The sequence below is a fragment of the Coffea arabica genome, chromosome 7e (genome assembly GCF_036785885.1).
Source record: "Coffea arabica cultivar ET-39 chromosome 7e, Coffea Arabica ET-39 HiFi, whole genome shotgun sequence".
NCBI classification, from domain to species: domain Eukaryota; kingdom Viridiplantae; phylum Streptophyta; class Magnoliopsida; order Gentianales; family Rubiaceae; genus Coffea; species Coffea arabica.
In genome coordinates this window covers 9,811,509-9,832,934 of record NC_092323.1, presented here as the reverse complement: position 1 = coordinate 9,832,934, position 21,426 = coordinate 9,811,509, and the positions used below count along the sequence as shown (strand labels likewise).

At 36.6% G+C, this 21,426-nt stretch overlaps 2 protein-coding genes across 5 annotated transcripts; one reads left to right on the top strand and one right to left on the bottom strand.

The window, feature by feature from the left end:
* Nucleotides 1–569: 569 nt before the first annotated feature.
* Nucleotides 570–3,810, top strand: LOC113702017 (probable serine/threonine-protein kinase PBL26). Of its 3 annotated transcripts, none has more exons than XM_072060225.1 (7): nt 570–1,401; nt 1,490–1,693; nt 1,798–1,866; nt 2,013–2,081; nt 2,387–2,449; nt 2,549–2,865; nt 3,072–3,810. In XM_072060225.1, the coding sequence occupies exons 1-7, from the start codon at nt 1,209–1,211 to the stop codon at nt 3,609–3,611; spliced, it is 1,455 nt and encodes a 484-aa protein (XP_071916326.1). In that variant the 5' UTR covers nt 570–1,208; the 3' UTR covers nt 3,612–3,810. The 3 variants fall into 3 exon arrangements, with proteins under 3 accessions (XP_071916326.1, XP_071916325.1, XP_071916327.1); XM_072060224.1 differs by having other exon boundaries at nt 2,543–2,865; XM_072060226.1 differs by having other exon boundaries at nt 2,543–2,865; nt 3,015–3,186.
* Nucleotides 3,811–7,558: 3,748 nt separating this feature from the next.
* LOC113701714 (probable protein phosphatase 2C 46) lies at nt 7,559–14,120 on the bottom strand. Of its 2 annotated transcripts, none has more exons than XM_027222472.2 (5): nt 13,753–14,120; nt 12,864–13,278; nt 12,026–12,393; nt 10,349–10,585; nt 7,559–8,171 (listed from the first exon to the last, which is right to left on the bottom strand). In XM_027222472.2, exons 2-5 carry the CDS (start codon nt 13,180–13,182, stop codon nt 7,914–7,916), a joined length of 1,182 nt encoding a protein of 393 aa, XP_027078273.1. In that variant the 5' UTR covers nt 13,183–13,278; nt 13,753–14,120; the 3' UTR covers nt 7,559–7,913. The 2 variants fall into 2 exon arrangements, with proteins under 2 accessions (XP_027078273.1, XP_027078274.1); XM_027222473.2 differs by having other exon boundaries at nt 12,026–12,381; nt 13,753–13,988.
* Nucleotides 14,121–21,426: the final 7,306 nt, after the last annotated feature.

Below are 21,426 nucleotides of genomic sequence, written 5' to 3'. Positions count from 1 at the left end.
ACTTAGATAGAAACTTTGATCCTTTCTTTTCTTTTCTAAATTATCATTTCTCTTCTTTTCTTTTCATTTCCATCCTCCCAAACTAGCTATTAGATACTTTGATAAAGTCCGAGGGATTACCTCTTTCTTCAAAAAGAACTGGTCATTATCTTCGGTTGAAAATAAACGAGGGGGATGACATCCAAGGTTGATGGCTTTTTCTAGTTCATCATGATCGGCTTCTGTATTTTGTATGATTCATTGAATTTAAAACCAAAGAAATTAATGATTCACAAGACCGTCAATTGAAAGGCTGTTTAGAGCTCAATGGAACTATTAAGAAACATAAAAACTTAATGTAGTAGAAATATTTATGATGTCTCGTTTAAAAAATTGAACGATATACTGAAGTAACAGATTAAGAAATTATGACTATTATGGATCGTTTTCAAGCTCCTAATCTTGTAATATTAGAAAATTTGTATGCATGGACAAATTTGCCAAAGTCGTATTTTGTTCTTTGTTGAAGTTTACTTGCTAAATAAATAAAATTCGGTACTTTTCTGATTCTCCCTTTGTTTCCCTGTCTACAACCATGGGAGCTATTGCTGGTCGCCTCTGCCCCCTCTTTTTGTCATCAAGAAGAAAAGCAGAAATGATCTCCGCTAGAGGAAACAGGCCATCCTACTTGTTTTACTTCATAAAACAATATCCTCTGCCAAGCCAGTTTGCATGCAAGCTGTATCCTGTTTCATGTCTGAGAAAATGCACGAAGTTGATTAACCAGTTGGCTGAACTATCTTTAGAATTATTGAATTAAGAGTAGGTTTGTTTTCTTCTTCTTTATGGAAAATAATTGTTTGATTGCATGCTTCCTTGTCCTGGTGTGCCGTCTGGAGAGAAGAATTCAGTGACCGAGTCAGAGATGAGACTGGACTGCGACAATTGAACTTGAGGTTGAGGGTAGCCGGCTGAGATTAAACTCCCCCCACCCCATATATCTGCCTTTATGTTTCTTTGTTTCTTCTGCTTGATTGCTTCTTAATTAGTCAATCAGCTGTTGCAAAAGAGGAATCAAATAATGCTACTGCTCATTTGAAAGAGCGAGTAATTAATATACAGAAGAGAGTAAACTCAGTAGTAGTTTTAACGAATAGACTTGCAAGAATTAAAACTTACGAGTTGGATTTCATGCCATTTTTCTAATTGGGAAACGATATCAACGCATCATGGCAGAAAAAACACCATCTTTGCCTGCTTTAGCACCTGCACAAACTGAAAATCGTGGTTCATTTCTTGCGCGCAAACATGTATGGGGAGGGATTATCATAGTTATTGTTGCCGTATTTGTGATTGGCTGGTTGATTATTTGTTACAAGAGGAAGCTTTATGCAGGCTGTAAGTTACGACAAAACGGCAAAGGTAAGTCAATTAGTCTTATGTTATGTTTGATAAGATTCTAAGGCATGTTCAACGCGAAAAGGCTGAGCCAGTTCTTGGCAATGTTTAGGTAAGCTGGTTGCGGGAAAGATGTGGTCAAGAAGATTTCAGTTAGAAGAACTACAGAAGGCAACTAATAATTTTAGCCAAGATTGCTTGGTTGGTACTGGCGCATTTGGAAATGTATATAGAGGATCGTTTGAAGCCGAGGGAGTATTGGCAATCAAAAAGCTTCATCCTTCGTCATGCACAAGCATCGAGGAATTTAGAAATGGCAACGCTCCATAACTTGTGCTATACCATTTATTTCTTTCATAGCCACATAGTTTTCCATCCGATTTGTAAAACTGATTCACTATAGGTTTGTTTGTGAAACAGAGGTCAGGTTGATTTCAAAAGTGAAGCACGAGAACCTTGTTGGTCTGGTAGGGTTCTGCGAGCAAGCTGGTAAACTATAACACCGATAAATGTCTGATTTTTACTTGCGTAGGCAGACTAATGTTGTAAGATGATGTACCTAAACATGAGATATTTACCTAACAGCACATAGATGTATCATGCACCAAGTGTCTAATTAGCTTGCGTTTCATCAGGATCAAGAGCAGAAAAGATAATGGTCTATGAATATGTCAGCAATGGTTCATTACTTGATTATATCATGGGTAAGTTTTGAACCTAAGATGTCTTGGTTACTAACATACCATGATTTTCGTTAATGATCTTCTATTGTTGTATAACTTGTGTTGGATTTTAAGTTGGGATTGTGTTAGATTTGGGTGGGTGTTTTGTTGTTAATCCTACCATGGATTGAATTAGTGTTGGTGCCAGGGGCATACCCCTTGTATTCTGTAACACTTGTTTGGGTATTAGTCAAATCTCAGTAACTCAAAAAAAAAAATTTTTTTGAAGTTACTTTTTGTCATAATGTACATGAATATTCTTAATGAATATATGATTGCTGTTACAGGAAGGGGAGGAAAGAGCTTAACTTGGAGGCAAAGAGTAAATATAGCAATTGGAGCAGCCAAGGGTGAGTTCTAACGAGAGCTCTTTTTACAGTTCAATGATAAAAAGTACAAGAAGGGGTCAATTCCTAAACTGCATCATCTGCTTAATTTTGTAGGGATAGCTCATCTGCATGAAGGAGTAAAGCCAAGTATAATCCATCGAGATATAAAACCAAGTAACATCTTAGTAAGCGAGAATTTTGAGGCTAAGGTCTCAGATTTTGGCCTTGTTAAATCAGGTCCTGTGGGGGATCAATCACATGTAAGCAGTCAGATTAAAGGGACACCAGGGTACCTTGACCCTGCCTACTGTGCAAGCTTCCATTTAAGTCCTTTTACCGATGTTTATAGCTTCGGTGTCATTCTTCTGCAACTTGTTACTGCTAGACCTGCAGTCGATTCATCTAGAAAACACCCTAATATTCATGTTGTTGATTGGGTAAGTAAAAGATCCGGCTATCTTATTATGTAGAATAAACGTGAATACCAGCATTACATACAAGTGCCCCTTTTGGTCCTTATTTTTGTTGCAATCATGCTGTCCGCGCTGATTTTTGTGTATTTTGCACCAACACATGCATTATCCAGATATGATCGAGTGAGAAAGAAGAAATGGAATGATCTTTTTTTCTTCCAAAAGTGCAGGCGAGGTCTAGCCTGGAGAGAGGAAGAGTTGACGAAATCATAGATGCAAATATTCTACTAGAGGAATGTAACATGGAGATAATGTTGAAGATGGGACAACTTGGATTAAGATGTGTGGTGGAGATGCCGAAAGAGAGGCCTACAATGACTCAAGTGTGGCAAGAACTAGAGACAGCTCTTGATTCAGTAGAAATCTTTATACCTAAACAATCTTCATTGTATTCCGAGGAACTATCAGGATTCCGTAGTGGATCAACTGGTTATCGGGATCGCGGATCGATTGACAATGGTCATTCTCAAAGTTCCATAAGCATAGATGGAATTGGACTTCAAAAATTTCATGTAGACATAGATAGTCACTCTTTCCGGAGTTCGAGTTTGACGTGTTTCGAGCACAGCATTAACATGGATGCTGCTGCAAAGAATCTAAGAGGCATTGCTGAGGAGATAAGTATAAGCATGGATGAGGACAAGGTCACAGGGGCAAATGAATTCAGCTTAGACTATGATGTTAGCATGATTTGCCATTACCCATTATAACATTGTGTGTTTTAGAGAAAGAGAGAAGGTTTGCTTGTATGTTTGTAAAGGGTTATTTTGGTACTTGAGTTGCCAACTGGGTAGATTTGAATCCTATGTTCTTCTGAGGATTATTTGCATTCACTGTCCAATTTCAAGGATTGGGGGGCACATGTACATAAGAACTTTTCTAAGTAGAATTTCTCTCCAGTTTAGTTTTCTTGGTTTTCTCTTTCGTAAGCATTCAAGTTCGTGAAATATTGAAGCTGAAAAGGCATAATATCTTTGCATAGGAAGTGAAAATTTGCAGCATTTCTTGAAGAATTATATCGATGTCATCCACAGAGTTCAAAAGTTGCTTCAGATAATTCTCTCGTCGTCTCTTGCATCCAAAGTAGCAACTAGATTGCATCCATCATTGCATTTCAGCCTGGTTTTCCAGCTCTAGATATCTGACATGATTTCAAATTCATCTTTAAAGGTTTCTGGCTTTTCTGGACCCTTGGATACATGGTTCGCCGTCGCAGGTCTCATGTCGTGATTGCGGTTGTTCCATATCCGTCGTGACATGTCGGTTGGATATCAGATGATATGCACGTTACAGCACATAAAAATTTTCAAAAAATATGAAAAACTTACTACAAAATAGAAAATACCATAACAAGTACAATTATCAAATTAGATTTGTTAAATACCTACAGTGTCACTAATTAGTTAAACAAATTTATGCTACTGTAACTAATGATCTATAGCATTAAAAGTAAATCATTTTACCATTAAGAACACCTTTTATTCCTATTTTATATGATATCAAAAGTTAAATATAAGATTAAAACCGTTATATTTTATACAACACAATATTAATCGCACTCGAGCTGATGATAACATATAAGGAGAAATTTGTTGAACAAACCATAAATCTAGTCTAAGTAATTATATTGTTAAGCATATGTAACATAAATTTGCAAATCACATAACAAAAATATTAAATATTAAATCTAGGAAAATAGTAAATTAGAAATAAAACCTTTAACAATTTCAAATAAATGAACAAATTAACAAACCTTTGCTCAAATAGCTAATCTGCGCTTCCATCAAATAGGCCCAAAAAATTCCTTTGTAAAAACCACCTTCAAAATGTCAAATTCCATACCCTTGAAAGCCCATAAATTTGAGGGTCAATTATCCAATTGGCCCTTGAACTTTTTATCTAGATAAAAATAAGTCTCTCATCTATTTTTGGTTGACTTTGAGCTCTCGAACTTGTAAAACTGGGCACCGTGACCCTTTTATAACCAATTTATCCGGTTTTACAATCGAAAAGCCAATTTACACGAATGCCAGTGTGCTTCTTCAAAGGGCATTTTTGTCCGCATCTTCTGAGCAAAAGGGAACAACTCCTCCTTCTTCACTGGGGTAACAACAAGATTACATCCTGTTGGAGTGAATCTGTAATCTTGTTGGGATTACAGATTCAATCTCGAATTTGGGATCCTCGAGGAATTTCTCTAGGAAGGAGGAACAAACATGAATAAGTACTACAAGTAGAATTGCGGGGGGGCGTCCAGCAAAGCCACGAGCGGGGATATTGCTCCGAGCAAAGCACGAGTGGTTCTGGCTTGAGAATCGCCTTTAGCGAGCCTTCTAATCTCCTTGGCTGCCTCCAACACGCGAACATCTGGAGCTAAGAAGCCATGGTTTTCATTTTCCTCGAGTTGTTGGCTGCTGCTACCACTACTGCTACTTTGGAGATTCTTCACCACTGTCTTCAATTCCTCCAGTGCCTCCACTTTCCTCTTCACCGCCTCCGCCTCTTCCTCGTCCGGTTCGTTTTCTTTTTCCGATAGCTTCAGAAGGTCTGATAACTTGTCAGATTCGGAGGGCGGTGTGTTTGTTGGATCCTTAATCCCACTGCTAATACTACCTTTACTCAACTCATATCTCAGTGTTGTGACTACAGTGAGATCAATGTCGGGCTCCAGCTTGGGCTCTTGGATGGTTAATTTGCCAGTGTTGTTGAGCTTATGATGCTGCCGCGTCCCGCACTGAACTGTGTCCAGTATAATACGGCGGAATGAGGCTGACCAAATCTTAAACTGACGCCCTCCGCCGGGAGTCGGGTGGTCGAACACCACGGATCCGAGGTTGTTCCCGTGCAACTTCCCCATTAATTACTAGTAGTATCCGCCATCTTTACTCAGAGTTGAAATTAATTTGATTTCCCCAGAGATGGATGCTGGAATTATAAATTTAACCACTCTTCCTCTTCTTCTTGGACCGAGTATTATTTCTGCATTTTACCACTGTGAAAGAAACCGCACCTCTCCTCAAAACCTCAAACTGAAATACGTACAAGAAGTATGTAGTAAAAACAATTCTATTCCTTTTCCATGAACTTCCTCTTCTATCTTGGCTGGTTTTTCTTATGTTGTCGGTCCCCTTCTTCTGGTAAGTACGAACACGCTATAGTTTGTATGCTTCCATGATTGAGACACACACACCCACACTGAGATTTGAGAAGCTAGTCGAGTGAAGTAAGTACCCATCTGCTTCACTGGGATAACAAACTAGGAGGAGTTGTTCCATTTTTACCTAGAAGATGCGGACAAAAATGCCTTTTGAAGAATCACACAGGCATTCATGTAAATTGGCCTTCCGGTTGCAAAATCGGATAAACTGGCTAAAAGAGTCACGGTGTTCAATTTTACAAGTTCGAGGGCTTAAAATCAGCCAAAAATAGATGAGAGGCTTATTTTTACCTAGATAAAAAGTTCAAGAGCTAATTGGATAATTTGCCCTAAATTTGAAAGTTGAAAAACCCATATTTACCCTAATTATCACATTAGCACCTATTTAAGCCTTTAACCCCAAAGCTTCCTAACTCCTTGACCTTTGATTGACTTGTCATATTAGCATCACTAGTCACGACCATCATGTTGCATCATCCTTATTGGCTACCAAATCTTGAGCCTTTCCCTCCCTTTTCTTCCTTTCCCTTCGCCGTTACTAATGGATTAAATTTTCCTGAAAAACTCTTTTCTTTTCTAATAAAAACAAAGGCAAAGGCAAGACTTGGTGGAGATGGGATTCAACTCACACATGATTGTTGGCTATTGTTAGGAAAAATGGAGATGGGCTTGACTTCTAAAAGGATAAGTGCATAACCTATCAATTTGCTTGTTTGGTTTCAATTATTAGGCGTTCAATTTTCCAATAAAAGCTTAAAAAAAAAAAAAGGTAAAACAATAGAGATATGATGAAAGGCAATTGTTGTTGTGAACCATTGGAGTAGCACCAATTTGTTGCATAACTCTGTTTCTGCAAATTTTTGTCTGCCTTTGTTTGATTCCCAAGTGGACTCGAAGATTTACGTCGATTTCAGTTTTGACTTGGCTTTGACTTGTCCAATATCGATCAAGTCAGAGCGAGCCACCGCAAGATTTATTTACAATTTAGAGATCAATATCGTAACAATTCCTCTGTTCCAATGATGACTCGACTGAGTTTTGTCGGACTCCACTGAGATGGCTAACCATGCTTGAATACCTTATCCTTGTTGCTTTACCCTATCTACCCAAAGATCACCAATTAATCAGAACACATGTACTTGTATATTCGTTCAAGGGTCTAAGTTATTATAATTGACTAGATTCTAGTGAAAGAGGAAGAATAACAAAGAAGAAAACCTAAAGCTGGGCGGCATCCGTCTGCTTACCGTACCGCCCGAACTGATATCTCTTGGGGATCAGCCTGATCATATTCTTCGCCGCTCATCATTTAACTTGGTCATAAACCTGCACTTATCATTCCAAAAGGACCAAATCCTCTCTAGATGTAAAATCCATTCTCCATGCCTGAAAAGCCGAATTTATCTCGCCCAACACCATGTATTACGAGGTACATGCAGTTGTAGTCCCCTAAGGCTACAGTAACCATAACTTTGTCATCTGAGATGATGAATCACAAGCTGTAACAAGACAAACAATCTTTTGATTTCAAGAGGATTCAGTTTTACACCATTTACATGATACACTTCAAAAAAGAGGCGGGCAAGGGAAGGAAAATGAATATAAGCTGAAACGATAATCCTCAAGAAAGAATCTCTACAGTAAATTTCAAGGTCTCCTTTACTTCCTTATCCTTTCACTCTTTTTTACTGATCATAAACTAAACAAAACACCAGTTCCAAGTCAACGTTACAATTTTACACGGGGGGTAAAAATTAAATTAGTGCCGCACCTTCTCCAGTCTCTCTTAATCTACCATAAGATGGTCACATGAAGTTCCAGAAGGACACAGCAGAGTATACAACAGATGTAGATTTCATGCACTACCGAGTTGTGTTGGAGCCAAAGCTTTCGCCGGCACGTTGATACCACCACCTCTTAGGGACAACGTGGGGCCTCTCAAAGTGCTGGCTCTACTCACAAGATTCGAATCTAGGAAAACAACTATGACCGTAATGTCATCATGAAAATGCCGTCGAACTCCACGATCTATCTTCTTCAGGTCAGAGTACCTCATCTCTCTTTTCTTGGCTGCTTCTTGCAATGCAGCCTTTACCAGCTTCCGAGCAATACCCTGCATGAATGAAAAATCAGTTGATAGACACAATCTCACGCTTTTCATACAACTCTCTTATCCCAAGGCTCAGGTTCAGAGAGTTCATACAGACCATGGATCTCAACCAATAGCAACGGACTCCCATTTCGACACTCCCACGTCTCTAAGCTTCTATCCAACCCCTCCCCTCCCAAAAAAAATGATAATTTTATAATAAATAATAAGACACTCAACAAGCTTTGAAATGTTTGCAAATCTATCTATTAAACTTTTCAAGTACAAAAATTCCTCTCTGATAATTAAACAAGCTGGAGGTCAATAAATATGAATTTACTCATTTGCTTTTCTGTTTTCAATTTCCAGTTGAAAACCAGCAGCTGGGAACTGTAGGGTTCACTAAACGCATCCATCCTTACCAAACTGGGATTCGACTTGCTCTCAAGGATTAACCAAGAATTAAACACCCTACCTCTGCCCTTACCCACAATGCACACCCTAAGGTTTTGGGACCCCTGATGCAAAATGCAAAACTTGCTTTCTTATGCAGCAATAAATATAATCAAATAGAACCAAAACAGGCAGAAAAAAAATGCATTTACATGCACTGGCTGAGAAGCTTTTTGGTTTAAAAATGCATTCTGAGGCTGTTGGAGGCTATGTTTTCAGAGTCGGACCGGCCATCGCCTTGGTCGAGCTTAGGAGTCAATGGGTTCGATTGGGGTTGAATCGGATAATGTCATAACTAAAAATTATTTAAAAATTAAAATATTATATGTCAAATCCTTAAGAGTATGTTAATATTAATAAATGTATATTCATATATATTTGATGTTTCAAATATATTTAATAAGAAAATACAAAGAAATTAGAATGATCAAGTAGTAATTTATATTATTAAATGAACATTAACAAGTTTAGAATTAAAATTATGGATTTGATTGAAAAATAACACCAAACTTTAGAACAACAATTATAAAGTATGAAATATTTGTGATATATTCATAATTTTTAACAACCTAGGGGCCAAAACATAATATTGAAAATGTTGACCTTTTCAAAAAAAAAAAAAAAAAACCCTTGACATCAAACCGGTTCATCCGGTTTGCCGGTCAAATCCAGTTTTTGACTGAGTTTTTATACACCTGATTTTTTAGAGTAACTCGGACCGGACACTTGTTCGGTTCCCGGTTCGACTGCCCTGTCCGGTCCGAGTTTAAAAACACAGGTTGGAGGTCGAACTTATGATACAGAACAATGGATTGGACATAACAAGGTTATGATAATCAAGCACCAAAGTCACAAGACCATGCATTACAAGAGTGTTTTTGAAATATTTTACTATAACATTGTATATGAAAAACTTTTTACTGTAAATGTTTTTGAAGGTGTTTTTGGGATATATTTTGGAGTATTTTTAAAGTTTAAAAATTTTTTTGGTATTTTTTAAAAATTACCATCACCACCCACCACCCTTTCCCTTCTCCTCCCTCTCTTTATTCCCCCTCCCTCTTCCTCCTCCCTCTCTTTCTTCCTCCTCCTCCCCTCCTCCCATCTTCTTCCTCCGTTTTTTTCCTCCCCTCCTTCCTTCCCCTTCTCTTCCCTTTTCCAGCCATGCCTCACCCGGATCGAGGCCAGATTTTTGGGAAGGGGGGGGAAGGGGAGCAGTGGGGTGTGGCGAGAAAGGGGAAGGGAACAGTAAGAGAGGAGGAAGAGAGAGGGAGAGGAAAGAGGAGATAGGGGATGGTGGTGGTGATAGATGGAAGAAGAAAATGGTGTAGATTTTATTTTTTTATTTTTTTATATATTTGGAGTTGTTTTTGATATATTGTATGGATGTGAGGTGTTTTTGGAGTTGTTTTTGTTTGTGTATTACTGTAGCATTGTATATGAAAAATTTGTTTTTCAAAAAATGAGGAATCCAAACAGAGCCAGAACTTTTAAATTGCACACAAGAAAGAACAACGCAAATGAGTACATAGGTAAACAAACTGATCTTCTTTTGTAATCTATAGAACCCACAATTTTGGACCAAGAACCTTTAAATGTCAAAATCTTACTGCAATGGGGAAACACAACTTCTTCAAACTAAATATTCAAGACTCATTTGATTTCCTATTGTGGATGAGAAATTAGTCCAGTTTTTGAGGGAAATAAAAACATATATGCTAGATAGACATGTAGGCTCAAGATCTTACGCTGCGGGGATGATTTTGCACTATATCCACTGCCTCCTGATTGCTTAGGTGTTCCCAGAGACCATCAGAAGCAAATATGAGAAACTGATCATGTGGCTGGAGTTCATGAACAGTTATTGCTGGTTCAGAGCTTAATATAGGCCTTTTGAAAGGTTCTCGGAGACGAAACTTAGCATATAAGGGCTCCCTATTGAATTCCGCCCTTTTAAGATACACATCACCAATTGATCTTGAAACCTACAATAATTAAATTTTGACAGTTAGGAAAAGCACAACTTGTAGGGAATCATAATGTACAACCCAGAAAATAATGCACGTTGACAGCTACAATTTACTATACATTTCATAACAACAAAGTACAGGGTAGATACATCAGAGATTAAAAAGTGCATGTTCCTGAAAAGGACTCTTGACAAATGGAGCTATTAGAAATTTAAAACTTAGGCCTTTCAAATACTTTCCATCTAAACAAAATTTTGCTTCTTTTCTTTTTTCTCATTTCGCAGCTATATTGTGAGCCCAAAATGAGAAAACCATGCAGAAAAAAAACAGTATGTCAATATGAAAACACTAAAAAACTTGAGCATCTGATAAAAAAATGTACAAAAAAAACTGCTATTGTCAAATTAATAAATTACAAAGAAATGGGATTTCATCCAGCATGTCTGGATGGGTTAAGAACTGCGATGGACAGAGAAGCAAGTAAATAAAAGGAAAATGCCTAAGGATTCTCAAAAGCAGACCATATTGTATGTGTTCTGTCTTTACTCCTTTCTTTCTTTCTTCAAAGACCTTTCTCTCAAAATGAGGATTCAAGCACTTTGGTACATTCAATGTGATAAAATTAGGTAAGATTTGATTAATAAATTATGGTAAATAGGATCCATCATGCATAACTTCTTAGAGGCTTTTCGAACATGACTTCTATTTTAAGAAGATTCACCATGCATGCGATGTATATAATGTCATTGCTGGACACAGAAACCATGTGGCACTAGCTTACTATATTTAGAGTGACAAATTGATTGCTCTACACAAAACAAGCTGAATTTTGATGGCCAAAATAGCAAAAACAAATCAGAAACTACTCAAACAAGTTTCATCTGAAACAGAAGCGATAGCTTTTTATGAAGCTCAGTGGTTCAGGTTGGCTCTGCTGATTTACTTTCATTAACTTTGATTGAGCTATGGACTTAAACAGCCTCCTTTTTCCTCTTTTATACATTTACTTTAATGAGAAACGTATAGCAGCCAAAGGAGATCCAATGTCATCTCTACCACCTGACATTGTAATGGAGATATATGACCGGTAATGCTATCAGAAGAGTTATGTTTTCTGTTGCCTTGTGTCTATTGACAATTTTCTATAGGAAACCTGAAAGACACAGGAAGCTGATGAAAACATCCAAAAGGCACAACTAATTCTCCTCTTGCTCATAAACGAGATAACTAGAAAGACAAACTATTATTGGGATGCATTAAGCAAAACAATAACAAAATTTTTACAAGTCAGCTATAGCTTCATTTATCTTTTCAAGAAAAGGCCAATGAGAAGTTAGTGATCTCTAGTATTAGACAACATCGGTTGGCAATGAGAAGAAATGAAATACGCACTCTATGCCACAATAGAACGTGGTAAACGACACACATTTACTGCCACTTATGCCCGGACTTTACCTGTATCAAACCCTTTACACGCCATACATTATGCTTGAGAACAACTATATGAGAGTCATCTGGATGCATTGCATGCAATTCCTGTCTGACAGACTCTATGCTTGCATTATGTTCATTAGATAGCTGGATGGCAAGAACTTCTCCAGTTGCCCTGACAACCCTCCCCAATACTGCCCTAGAGTCACCAAGGTTGGCGATGTATAGGGTCCCACCACATATAACACCAACCAGGCAACAAGATCCAACAGCGGCCATCTGTGGTTTCATTGGCCAATTTTTTGAAACTACTGACAGAAATCCCTCTTCTGTTGCTTGAAATGCTTTCCGAATTACATCCACTGACATGGAACTTTGCTCTGAGGCAAACCCTAAATAGCACAAGTTAACAAAAATCAATGTTGAAAGGCTGTTTTGAGAATACAAGTCATGACAAAAGCAATCATATGAGCAAGAATACATGTGTCAACACTCACAACAAAAGCAATCATTTTAAGTGAATCCTTTAAATATGCTTCATACGTTCCAAGACACATGGAACTAAAGGTAGGACAAAAAGCATTAATTTTCCAACCATCTTTTTCCAAGACCCAATATTATTTGCTAAATTTTATTTAGCTTGCATTAATTTGCTAAAGTTACGACAAAAAGCATTAATTTTCCAACCATCTAAATTTTATTTGCTTGCATCAACGCATTTTCCAACCATCTTTTTATCTCACATACATCATATCAAAAAAGTGCTATAGTATTTTTTTCACAAAATTATCCCAAATAATCTACTACCCAAACACGCTAGCGATCAACAAATCCAGTTATGTTTCTTACATAGGTCACTTACTTTTCAGATGCTGAAATAGGTGATCGTTGATGTATCGCGATGTCTCAGGCCCTCCATGACCATCATATACTCCAACAAATGTTCCATAGGGACCAGAATCAAGCAAACTCAATGAACCTGATTCAATCTGGCTTTGATCCTCAAGCAAATTATTGGCCTGGACAACCGCCATTGAGAAGTCACCAATTAAGTGCTGTCCAGTGTCTTTGTACCAAAGAAGCCCATCTTGCCGGCCTGCAGTGTCCGAACCTGAGTGTGCACATCGGTCTGAAGAGGGCCGGCAGCAGGCCTTTAGAAATTCTATCAACCTTGATAACATCCCTCATTTCAGCCCTGCTTACCACCAATTCTTCAACATCCTAATTGGATGCAAAGAGTACAATATCTAACAAGCTCTTAGAAGTATTTGCCACACCTGCAAAATGATTGATAACACCAAATAACCCCACAAACATATCAATTGACAACGAACTGATATTAATTCCAAGACCATACAATTGATTAAACATGATGGCTTTATAGGTAAATTTAGACAAAACACATCAGCACAATAGGACAAAACTTTTTAGAAACCGAAAAAATCGTCTTCCTTAATTCTCAAAAAAGGAAAATAGGCCCGACCGATATCCTAGCACCTTCTTGATTTGAAGACAATATAGAAATAGAACCACCAATTGAAGCTAAAACTAGGGGTCAAATCTACCCAATACAGTCCATCGGAGCAGACAATGTTTTGGTCAGAGAACTGAACCCATATTAAAACCCAAAACCATCCACAAACAAAATTGAACGGTATCAGCAAATTAAACAAAACCAGTCACAAATAAAGCTCACAGCCTTTTCTTTAAAAAATTTGAACTTTAAAACAGTATAAAGAGAGAATACTCACAGTTTGGTTAGGCCTATGTTGTGGTCTTTCCTGGTCAGCTACTGAACAATACCAACTGAAAAGGATGGAGATCTGAAAGATGTAGAGCAATTCATACGCTTGTAAAAGGGTTAGATCTATAGATCCCTCAATCACCTTTCTGTACAAATATGCACAATTGCATAGATAAAATATCAGAAATTTAGCTTCCTATTTGCTTCTGGACAAAAGCGCTTTATTATTTTCCTCTCTCTTTCCCTTGGATTTCCTGTGGGTTCAGTTGATGATGAAGAACTAACAAGAAAGAGAGAGATGAGAGGAATAAGTAGAAGTAGATAAAGGAGTTTTCTTTCTCAATCAGAGTGCGTGTTTTTATTAGTAGAATTACTGACTGAACAAACCAAGCCAAGTGTTGCAGTATTAGTCTTGTTTTTGTTTCCTATTGGAGTGTTGTAAAAACTCAGCAGACAAAAACCTCAAAATATATTATTCATTAGTAAAAAAAAAAAGAAAGAAAGAAAACCAACAAAACAAAAAGAAAAAATTGATGGCTGTGTGGGCTGTTGCCATGGGCTCCACCTCCACACATGATGACCCAGACAGGAAAACTCAGTCCTTGTACAGAAACAAACTCAAGAAGTTGATGGAGAAAGTTGATTACTTGATTTATTAAGATAAGAAGTTCAATTGGCAACTGCATTTTATCCTCTTTTTCAATTTTGGCAAATGAAGGTAAATCATCAAATTCAGTTGTTTCTCAAGTTTTGGGAAAAAAAAAGCCACCACTCTCAGAGTTAGTGTTAAATGATTGAGGAGGGTCTGTCTACTTTCTTACCTTGGCCTTTCTTTCTTTTCTTTTCTTTTCTTTTAACAGAAATTTCTTTTCTTTTCTTTTCTTTTCTTTTTTTCAAAGAACATTTGCATTCATTTTCACCTTGCTCACCTTTGCTTTGAGCTGGCTAAGGAACCACATGAGCAAGGAAAACTTCAAGATGTTTACTCAACCTTTTGTTCATTATGCCTATTTGGACAGAAGATTATTTGAAAAGAAAATATAATAATGATATAACACATTCTATAATTGGATATGCGCGGATAAAGAATTGGATTGGAGTATTTTTCAAAAACTAGTTTTTCAAATATAATAAATTTTTTTAAAAAATACTCTAAAAGGTAATTTAAAAATTAGTTTAAATTTTTTTAAAATTTTAAAAAATATCTCAAAATATATTCTATAAACTCTTCTTCTCTTAAATATTCCAAAATATTTTCTGAAAATATTCTAAAATATAATCTAAAAATTCTACTACAGCAAAATTTTTCAAAAACACCTCAAAAAACAGTTAATCCAAACGGAGCCAAACCAGCTAGCATGTAGTTGCATACATTTAATGTTCTTTGCTTTTCAGTGATTATCCCACCTTTGAATAAGATGACAATCAAATGAGCATATTTATTGGATTCTAACCGAATGCATTATTGAATTAAATTGATCATGGTATATGCTGCAACCTTGTGATCATTCTAGACATCAACAAAAGATTGTAAGATGCTCGATGCTTTCAACTATAAAATTAAAGCTAAGATAAAGTAAATTTTGGCCCAACAAATTGAGACGTTTCATTTAATCTCCTTGTTAAATTGCTGATGCCACTAATGGATTCATATCTATGTAAACTAGTAATTAAGGGCGGCTAAAGACGTGCAAATGGCACATAAAGGAGAAGAAGGATATTATTGTTTGGTTGAGAAAGTCTCAATTTAATAATGAAGGTTGAAATCTCGAGATTTAGAGATTTTAGATTCAAATTTCTCTTAACTTCACTGCTTTTGAAATTCCATCCTTCTTCCCTGCTAGAGAGAAAGGAAAAAGAAGAGCGAAATGATTGTCTCAAATTCTAATAGACATCGAATCCTTCGAAGTGATGTTATGTTTTTGTCCATCTTAAATGGAATGATAAAGGGATTTTGTCTATGATTGTCGTGCATAAAAACATGGTGGTTAAGCACAAAAGCATTCTTTAGGTGAGTCCAAATTTCTTAAGCTCCTACCTTTTCCTTCTTAAGCTCCTATAATAATGAAGTTTAACAGTATTGTCGTCGTTTGAGTATGCTTTCCCCATCTTTTGGGAAAACGAAGAATTGCGAAACGACACTCTACCATTTACAATTGGATCCTCTTGAGATATTGACACATATCCGTCTTGTTTCACGCCTGAACTTGCACTTTTTACGTCATAACCTACTTGCAATTTTTTGCAACTTGGCAGGACACCCTACGTGCTTTAACAGTTCCTTGTGCGCAAGCTATTTCTATTCCAAGTGTATAATAAAGGAAGCATATTTTTGTGTAATTCACAATATTCCCAAAACAAAAAAATGAGGAAAAACAAATAGAAAAGGGGCAAGATCGAGGAAGCAAGCAATCAAGCAGCAAAATCAAAGAAGAAAAAAAAAACTGATCTGTTGTTGTTTACGCATTTTGTGATGAACTGTGAACAAAGATGAACTGTCGATATAAATGGTGTCAATTAATTACTATGTACTTGGTAAGATTCCTATGATAGTTAACTATCCTATGATAGTTAATTATTCGATCTGTTAATCTACATCTCATTTAACTTAACTATCCTATGATAGTTAATTATTCGATCTGTTAATCTACATCTCATTTAACTCTACATCTCATTTAACTTTATAGGATGATAATCTTAACTAACCTCTCAACATGTTTATGCAACATCCAAGTCAACCCCTCCAAATATAGATCATCCAAGATATAGGATTGGAGAACGCAGGGCCTCTCTCTGGCTTAAAATTAAATGTTGTCTAATGTTATGCCAGTTTCTCATGCGAAACATTATTGGTTCATCAATTTATTTCAGACAAAATCCTCAATGGTGAGCTCTTTTTAGTTTTTATACTCTTTTTTTAAGAAATACCTATAAACCCCAGAGTGACGTATAGGCCCCGTTTGACAAGTGAGTTTTTTGGGTGTTTGTTTAAAATTTTACTGTAACTTACCGTAGAAGTTTTTAAAAAAATTTTTAAAGTGTGTTTTTTTTAATATTTTGAAGTGTTTAGTTTAAAATTTTTGAGAAGTTTTTTGAGGTTACTATACCTAAATTATAAACTCACCTAGTTACCTATTCCCTTATATAATTGTACCATTAAACATATTCGTTTTATTTTGGACCATGTAATGATCCAAATTAACTGTATATATTATCTGGTCGTCCAAAAATCTATTTTCCTCTTAGTTACAGCTGAAAAATAAAGGGGGTAAAAAAGGAGAACAAATATGAAAGCCAGTTACCCGACTGTGTTAACAAATTACTTGACCAAGTACGATGAGATATGAGTAAAATTAAGAAGTACTAAGATGATAGTTTCCAAAAATGGAAAGTTGCCTGGCTGGCTTGTGGCTCCACCTTTCGGGCTGCTGCCATGGACGATTTACGTAGTTTTGGACTTGACCACAGCTCATAAAAGAGCCTTCTAGTACACCACCAACTACACAGGCTGAGCCCAGCCCATAAATACCCGCTTAAGGCTAAGTTTGGGAGTTTATGATAGAAAAGAAAAGAAGGGAAAACTTAAGTTATGAGAGAAGAGAAGAGAAGAGAAGGGATTGTTATATTGTTTGGGAGTTTTGAGAATTAGTGGAATGATTTTGAATATGAAAGTCATTAAATATTTGTTCAAGACATTTTTAAGGATAAAATGGGTATTTTAAAAAACTTTCATAAGCTTCTTCCAACTTTCTCTCCATTTCTCTCCAATTTGAAAGGAAAAATTTTACATACTATTCATCCTCTTAAATCATTCCATTTCCCTTTTTTTCTTTCCTACTAAAAACTAACAAATGAAAGAAAAGCTAACTTTCTCTTCTTTCCCTTTCTTTTCTCTCCAAATCCTCCACTCCCAAACGAAGCCTAAAGCCAAATATGTACTCCCCCTAATAATTATCAAGTCAAACGCGGATTCCAGCCAAGGATGCGTTGCCCGGCCCGTTTTCCAATGCTGACTACTTATTGTACGTACCAAATTTTCAACCTTATTATGTGGACCATCACTTTTTGACACTTTAGTTGACTCTCGGATTATTCTGGCCCCGGTTTCTTAAGTAGATAGTATCCCAGAAACGTACTACTATTATCCCTTTTTTCCCCCTTTGACACTAGTACTACTCATCCATTTATCGAAACACTCATACAAAAAACTGTGAGTTATGAAAGGGACACTAGTACTACTCGATTTGGCTTTTAGAATTTTGGCAGAATATTCATCCTTTTACTACTAATTATAATAGATACATGGACTATTGATATTATCATGTGTTGAAAATTCAATTGGTCAATTGAAAATGGGAGTTTCCATTTGAAAATTAGTGCTGACAATTGATATTATCATGTGTTGAAGTGCTTGCTTCTAATCAACTTCAAACTAATAATAATTGTTAGTACATGTATTTACATAATAAGTTGAATACGAATTTAAGTGTGTGTTATCTTTTTAGAAACCGTTAATGATTTGCATCATCGCTTTTCACGTCACCGTGATGTATTTTTTACACAATACTCCGATTTAGTCTTTATTTTTTTTGTATACGAAAAACGTCTTTGGAGAAAAAAAATGGAGGGTTTGGCACTTCGTGTAGCAAAATAGAGGATAATCAAATTATTAGCAAGGCTCTAATTAAGAAACTTGTAAATTTCAAACCTTAATGCATGCTTAATAGGAAGTATCTAAGGGTGTTTTTGATAAAATTAAAGTCTAAAATCTGAAATTTGAATCTATTAAGTTATTAAATTGTTAAATATTAAATCTGTAAGTGCCCGGTGCAACCCAATGAGTACAAACAAATTCACAATGATGCACAAAGATATATCAAATTTAAGCACAATAAAGAAAACTTAATTAAAGAGAAAGGATAAGAAATGTAAACCAAATATCAAACCAATAGCCTCTTCAATTGATGGCGATGCTAACCAAGATGTACAAGTGAAGGCTCACTCCTTCCTCACCCCAAACACACTTTGGTTGAGCCAAGGAGTTTTACAACAATTCTAGTTAACCCTCAACAACCTACACTTGAAAGATCACTCACCCAATTAAGAACTATTTTATACAAATGAGGCAACCTTCACCAAGGTTTTACCACTTCAAGTGATAGGTTCACCTTCACCAAGGTTTTACTCCTCCTAGAGAATAACCTTCACTTGAGCAACCTCACAACCCAACTTCCCCAACCCCTTATACAACCAACAAAGAATCTTTCTACTCAAAAATCTCACTTGTAAGCTTGTATTTTGTGTTGGCAAAAGTCTTTTTTCTTCTTGTGCTTTGGGGTGTTTATAAAAGGTGAGAAATGGCTCCAAAAGGCTCTCCAACGGTCAAATATTAAATGCTGTCAAAACTAGCCGTTGGCCTGTCGGACGTCCGAACCACCTGTCGAACGTCCGAACCCTGCGTCCAAACCACCTGTCGGACGTCCGAACCATGCGTCCGAACGTCGTCAGAGAGTCATCAAATCTTTGCGAAATTTCTCGGACGTCCGATGCGATCGATGTGCGTCCGATGCGTGCGTCCGATCCTTCCGGACGTCCGATGCTTCCTCACAAGCGTCCGACAGAGTTTCCTTCTTGATGTTCTTCATCCTTTCGGACATCCGATAGCTTCCTTTCGGACGTCCCACATGAGTGCCCTGTTTTTGCTTCTTCTTTTGTGCCACAAGAATCTGTTCTAACAAATTGCTCACATAAAAACATTAGCCCAAATCTACATTTTAGTTTGTTAATCATCAAAACCAAGGATTGATCGACCAAGGCCAACAAAATCTAATACATTTGAGTGCATATTATATTCAGTGATAAGTGAATAGCTTATCACTTAATTTTAGGAGCAAGTTTTGTCTAGAAAATTCAGTACCACTTAATTCATTTAAATATTAAATTTTTAGTTATCAAACGGTCTGAATATAGACATTTTAAATTTCAATAATATTATTTTTGTTGAATAAAAATAATGCCACATCATTACTCTATAAGGTTAGAAAAGGGAAACTGATCGCCAAATTATTGGTATATGTAAGAAGTGATATTATGATGATTTTTTTTTTTAGACATGATAGAATATATTATACACCTACTTCTATTCTATATTAAGGGGAGTGGGGAACCTAAAGAGGTCCAAGGAAATTTCGGAGGAGACTAAACTATTACCAACTCAGATGGGTGCCTACGCTCGTATTGGCAAACTTTTCAGCAAAGTTTGGATTTTTTAGAATGCAAGTTAAAGAATTTGATTTCTTAACCGACACCTAAGTAGAGCACTAAATCTCTCTTTGTGCGTTGATATTATGATCAATGACGATGAGAAAAGCGATGATACTTATAATTACTCATTAGAAAAACTCTTTCTTTTCTATTTTCTTTTTCTTAGCAAACAATTAAGGTGATATGAGAGAATCCTAGGATGTGCTAATTGATTTGTCACTTCTAAATTCTTTGTGGTTCTTTATAAGATATTTCATACAGCAACTCTTCATGACTCAGACTCTTAACCAAAAGCTCTCGTGATCTTTACTAATATCAATTCTAAAGCATGAAACTAATTTTGTATGCATCACTAAAGGGTGATTTTGCAATTCTTCTGACAACATATAAGAACCAAGAACAGTGTTTTTAAGCATAAATTAGATATTTGAATGATAGTCCAATACACATGCACCGGTTAATTGGGAATTATTGAGGATGTCAAGAAATTGACTTGTCTAATATAGATGGCTACATTTTGACCGTAACCAACTTTGGCAAGAACTTGAAAGATTCATCACCACATCAATCTGGCCTACCCCGGCTAAAACCTGTTAATAAATGAATCAACTCAAATGTAATTCGGAGGTTAAGACTTTCCGGTTGGAAAAGTTTGAGAAAAAATTTAGGACTTTCATGTTGATGACATATTAAGGTGGTACGAGAAAAGTCTTCTATTTGTCCAGATAAAGAAATACAGGTAAGTGCTTCCCCAAATAGACATAATTCCAGCATGAATATGGAATTCGGAATAATCTTTGGTCTAATAGACTGATTTTTCCGTTCAGTACCTGGTTTTCTTCCTCTTGCATCCCATGCACATCAATTAGTAATTTAATATCCGTACGAGTTCATTCCATCAGCAAATCAGAGCATCTCAGCCATCCTGTGACAGAATTACCTAAACAAAACAGAAAGAAAATGATAGGGCCAAATAATAATGCCGCCGGCCTTATAGACTTTAAACCAATCTTGACTCCCGAAAGGGAACACCCCACCAGATAGCAGTGTGGAGCCTGGCCGCAGCAGCATTCTCTCTGACCGTGGACTTATAAACTTTTGCAAACGGCTTTATCTGATGAAGTGCTTTGCCTGTGAAGGGTTTTGCAGGCCGGCTAGATGCTCCCGCCCCGCGTTACCTCTTACCAAGTAGTAATTGTTTATGTTGACATCGATCCTGGAGTGATAAAGGAGTCAATCACTAATTAACGTAGGAGACTTCGTTTTCTTCGGAGAGAAGAAAAGAGACGATAAATTGATCATCGCAAATGTTGAACGTGATAAATGAGCTGAAACTAGCCCAATTTCAACGCAACCTCTTTGGAATATATACTGAAATGCACTCCCGTCAGCAGTCTTAAATCCATAATCACTTTGA

Excerpts from the sequence above, each read along its gene's own strand:
- LOC113702017 (XM_072060224.1), top strand. The coding sequence starts at position 1,209 with ATGGCAGAAAAAACACCATCTTTGCCTGCTTTAGCACCTGCACAAACT. Across the intron at positions 1,694-1,797 it reads CATCGAGGAATTTAGAAATG|AGGTCAGGTTGATTTCAAAA; the intron begins GCAACGCTCCAT and ends TTTGTGAAACAG. Across the intron at positions 2,082-2,386 it reads ATTACTTGATTATATCATGG|GAAGGGGAGGAAAGAGCTTA; the intron begins GTAAGTTTTGAA and ends TTGCTGTTACAG.
- LOC113701714 (XM_027222472.2), bottom strand. The coding sequence starts at position 13,182 with ATGTTATCAAGGTTGATAGAATTTCTAAAGGCCTGCTGCCGGCCCTCT. Across the intron at positions 12,394-12,863 it reads CCTATTTCAGCATCTGAAAA|GGTTTGCCTCAGAGCAAAGT; the intron begins GTAAGTGACCTA and ends TGTGCTATTTAG. Across the intron at positions 8,172-10,348 it reads TGCAAAATCATCCCCGCAGC|GGTATTGCTCGGAAGCTGGT; the intron begins GTAAGATCTTGA and ends TCATTCATGCAG.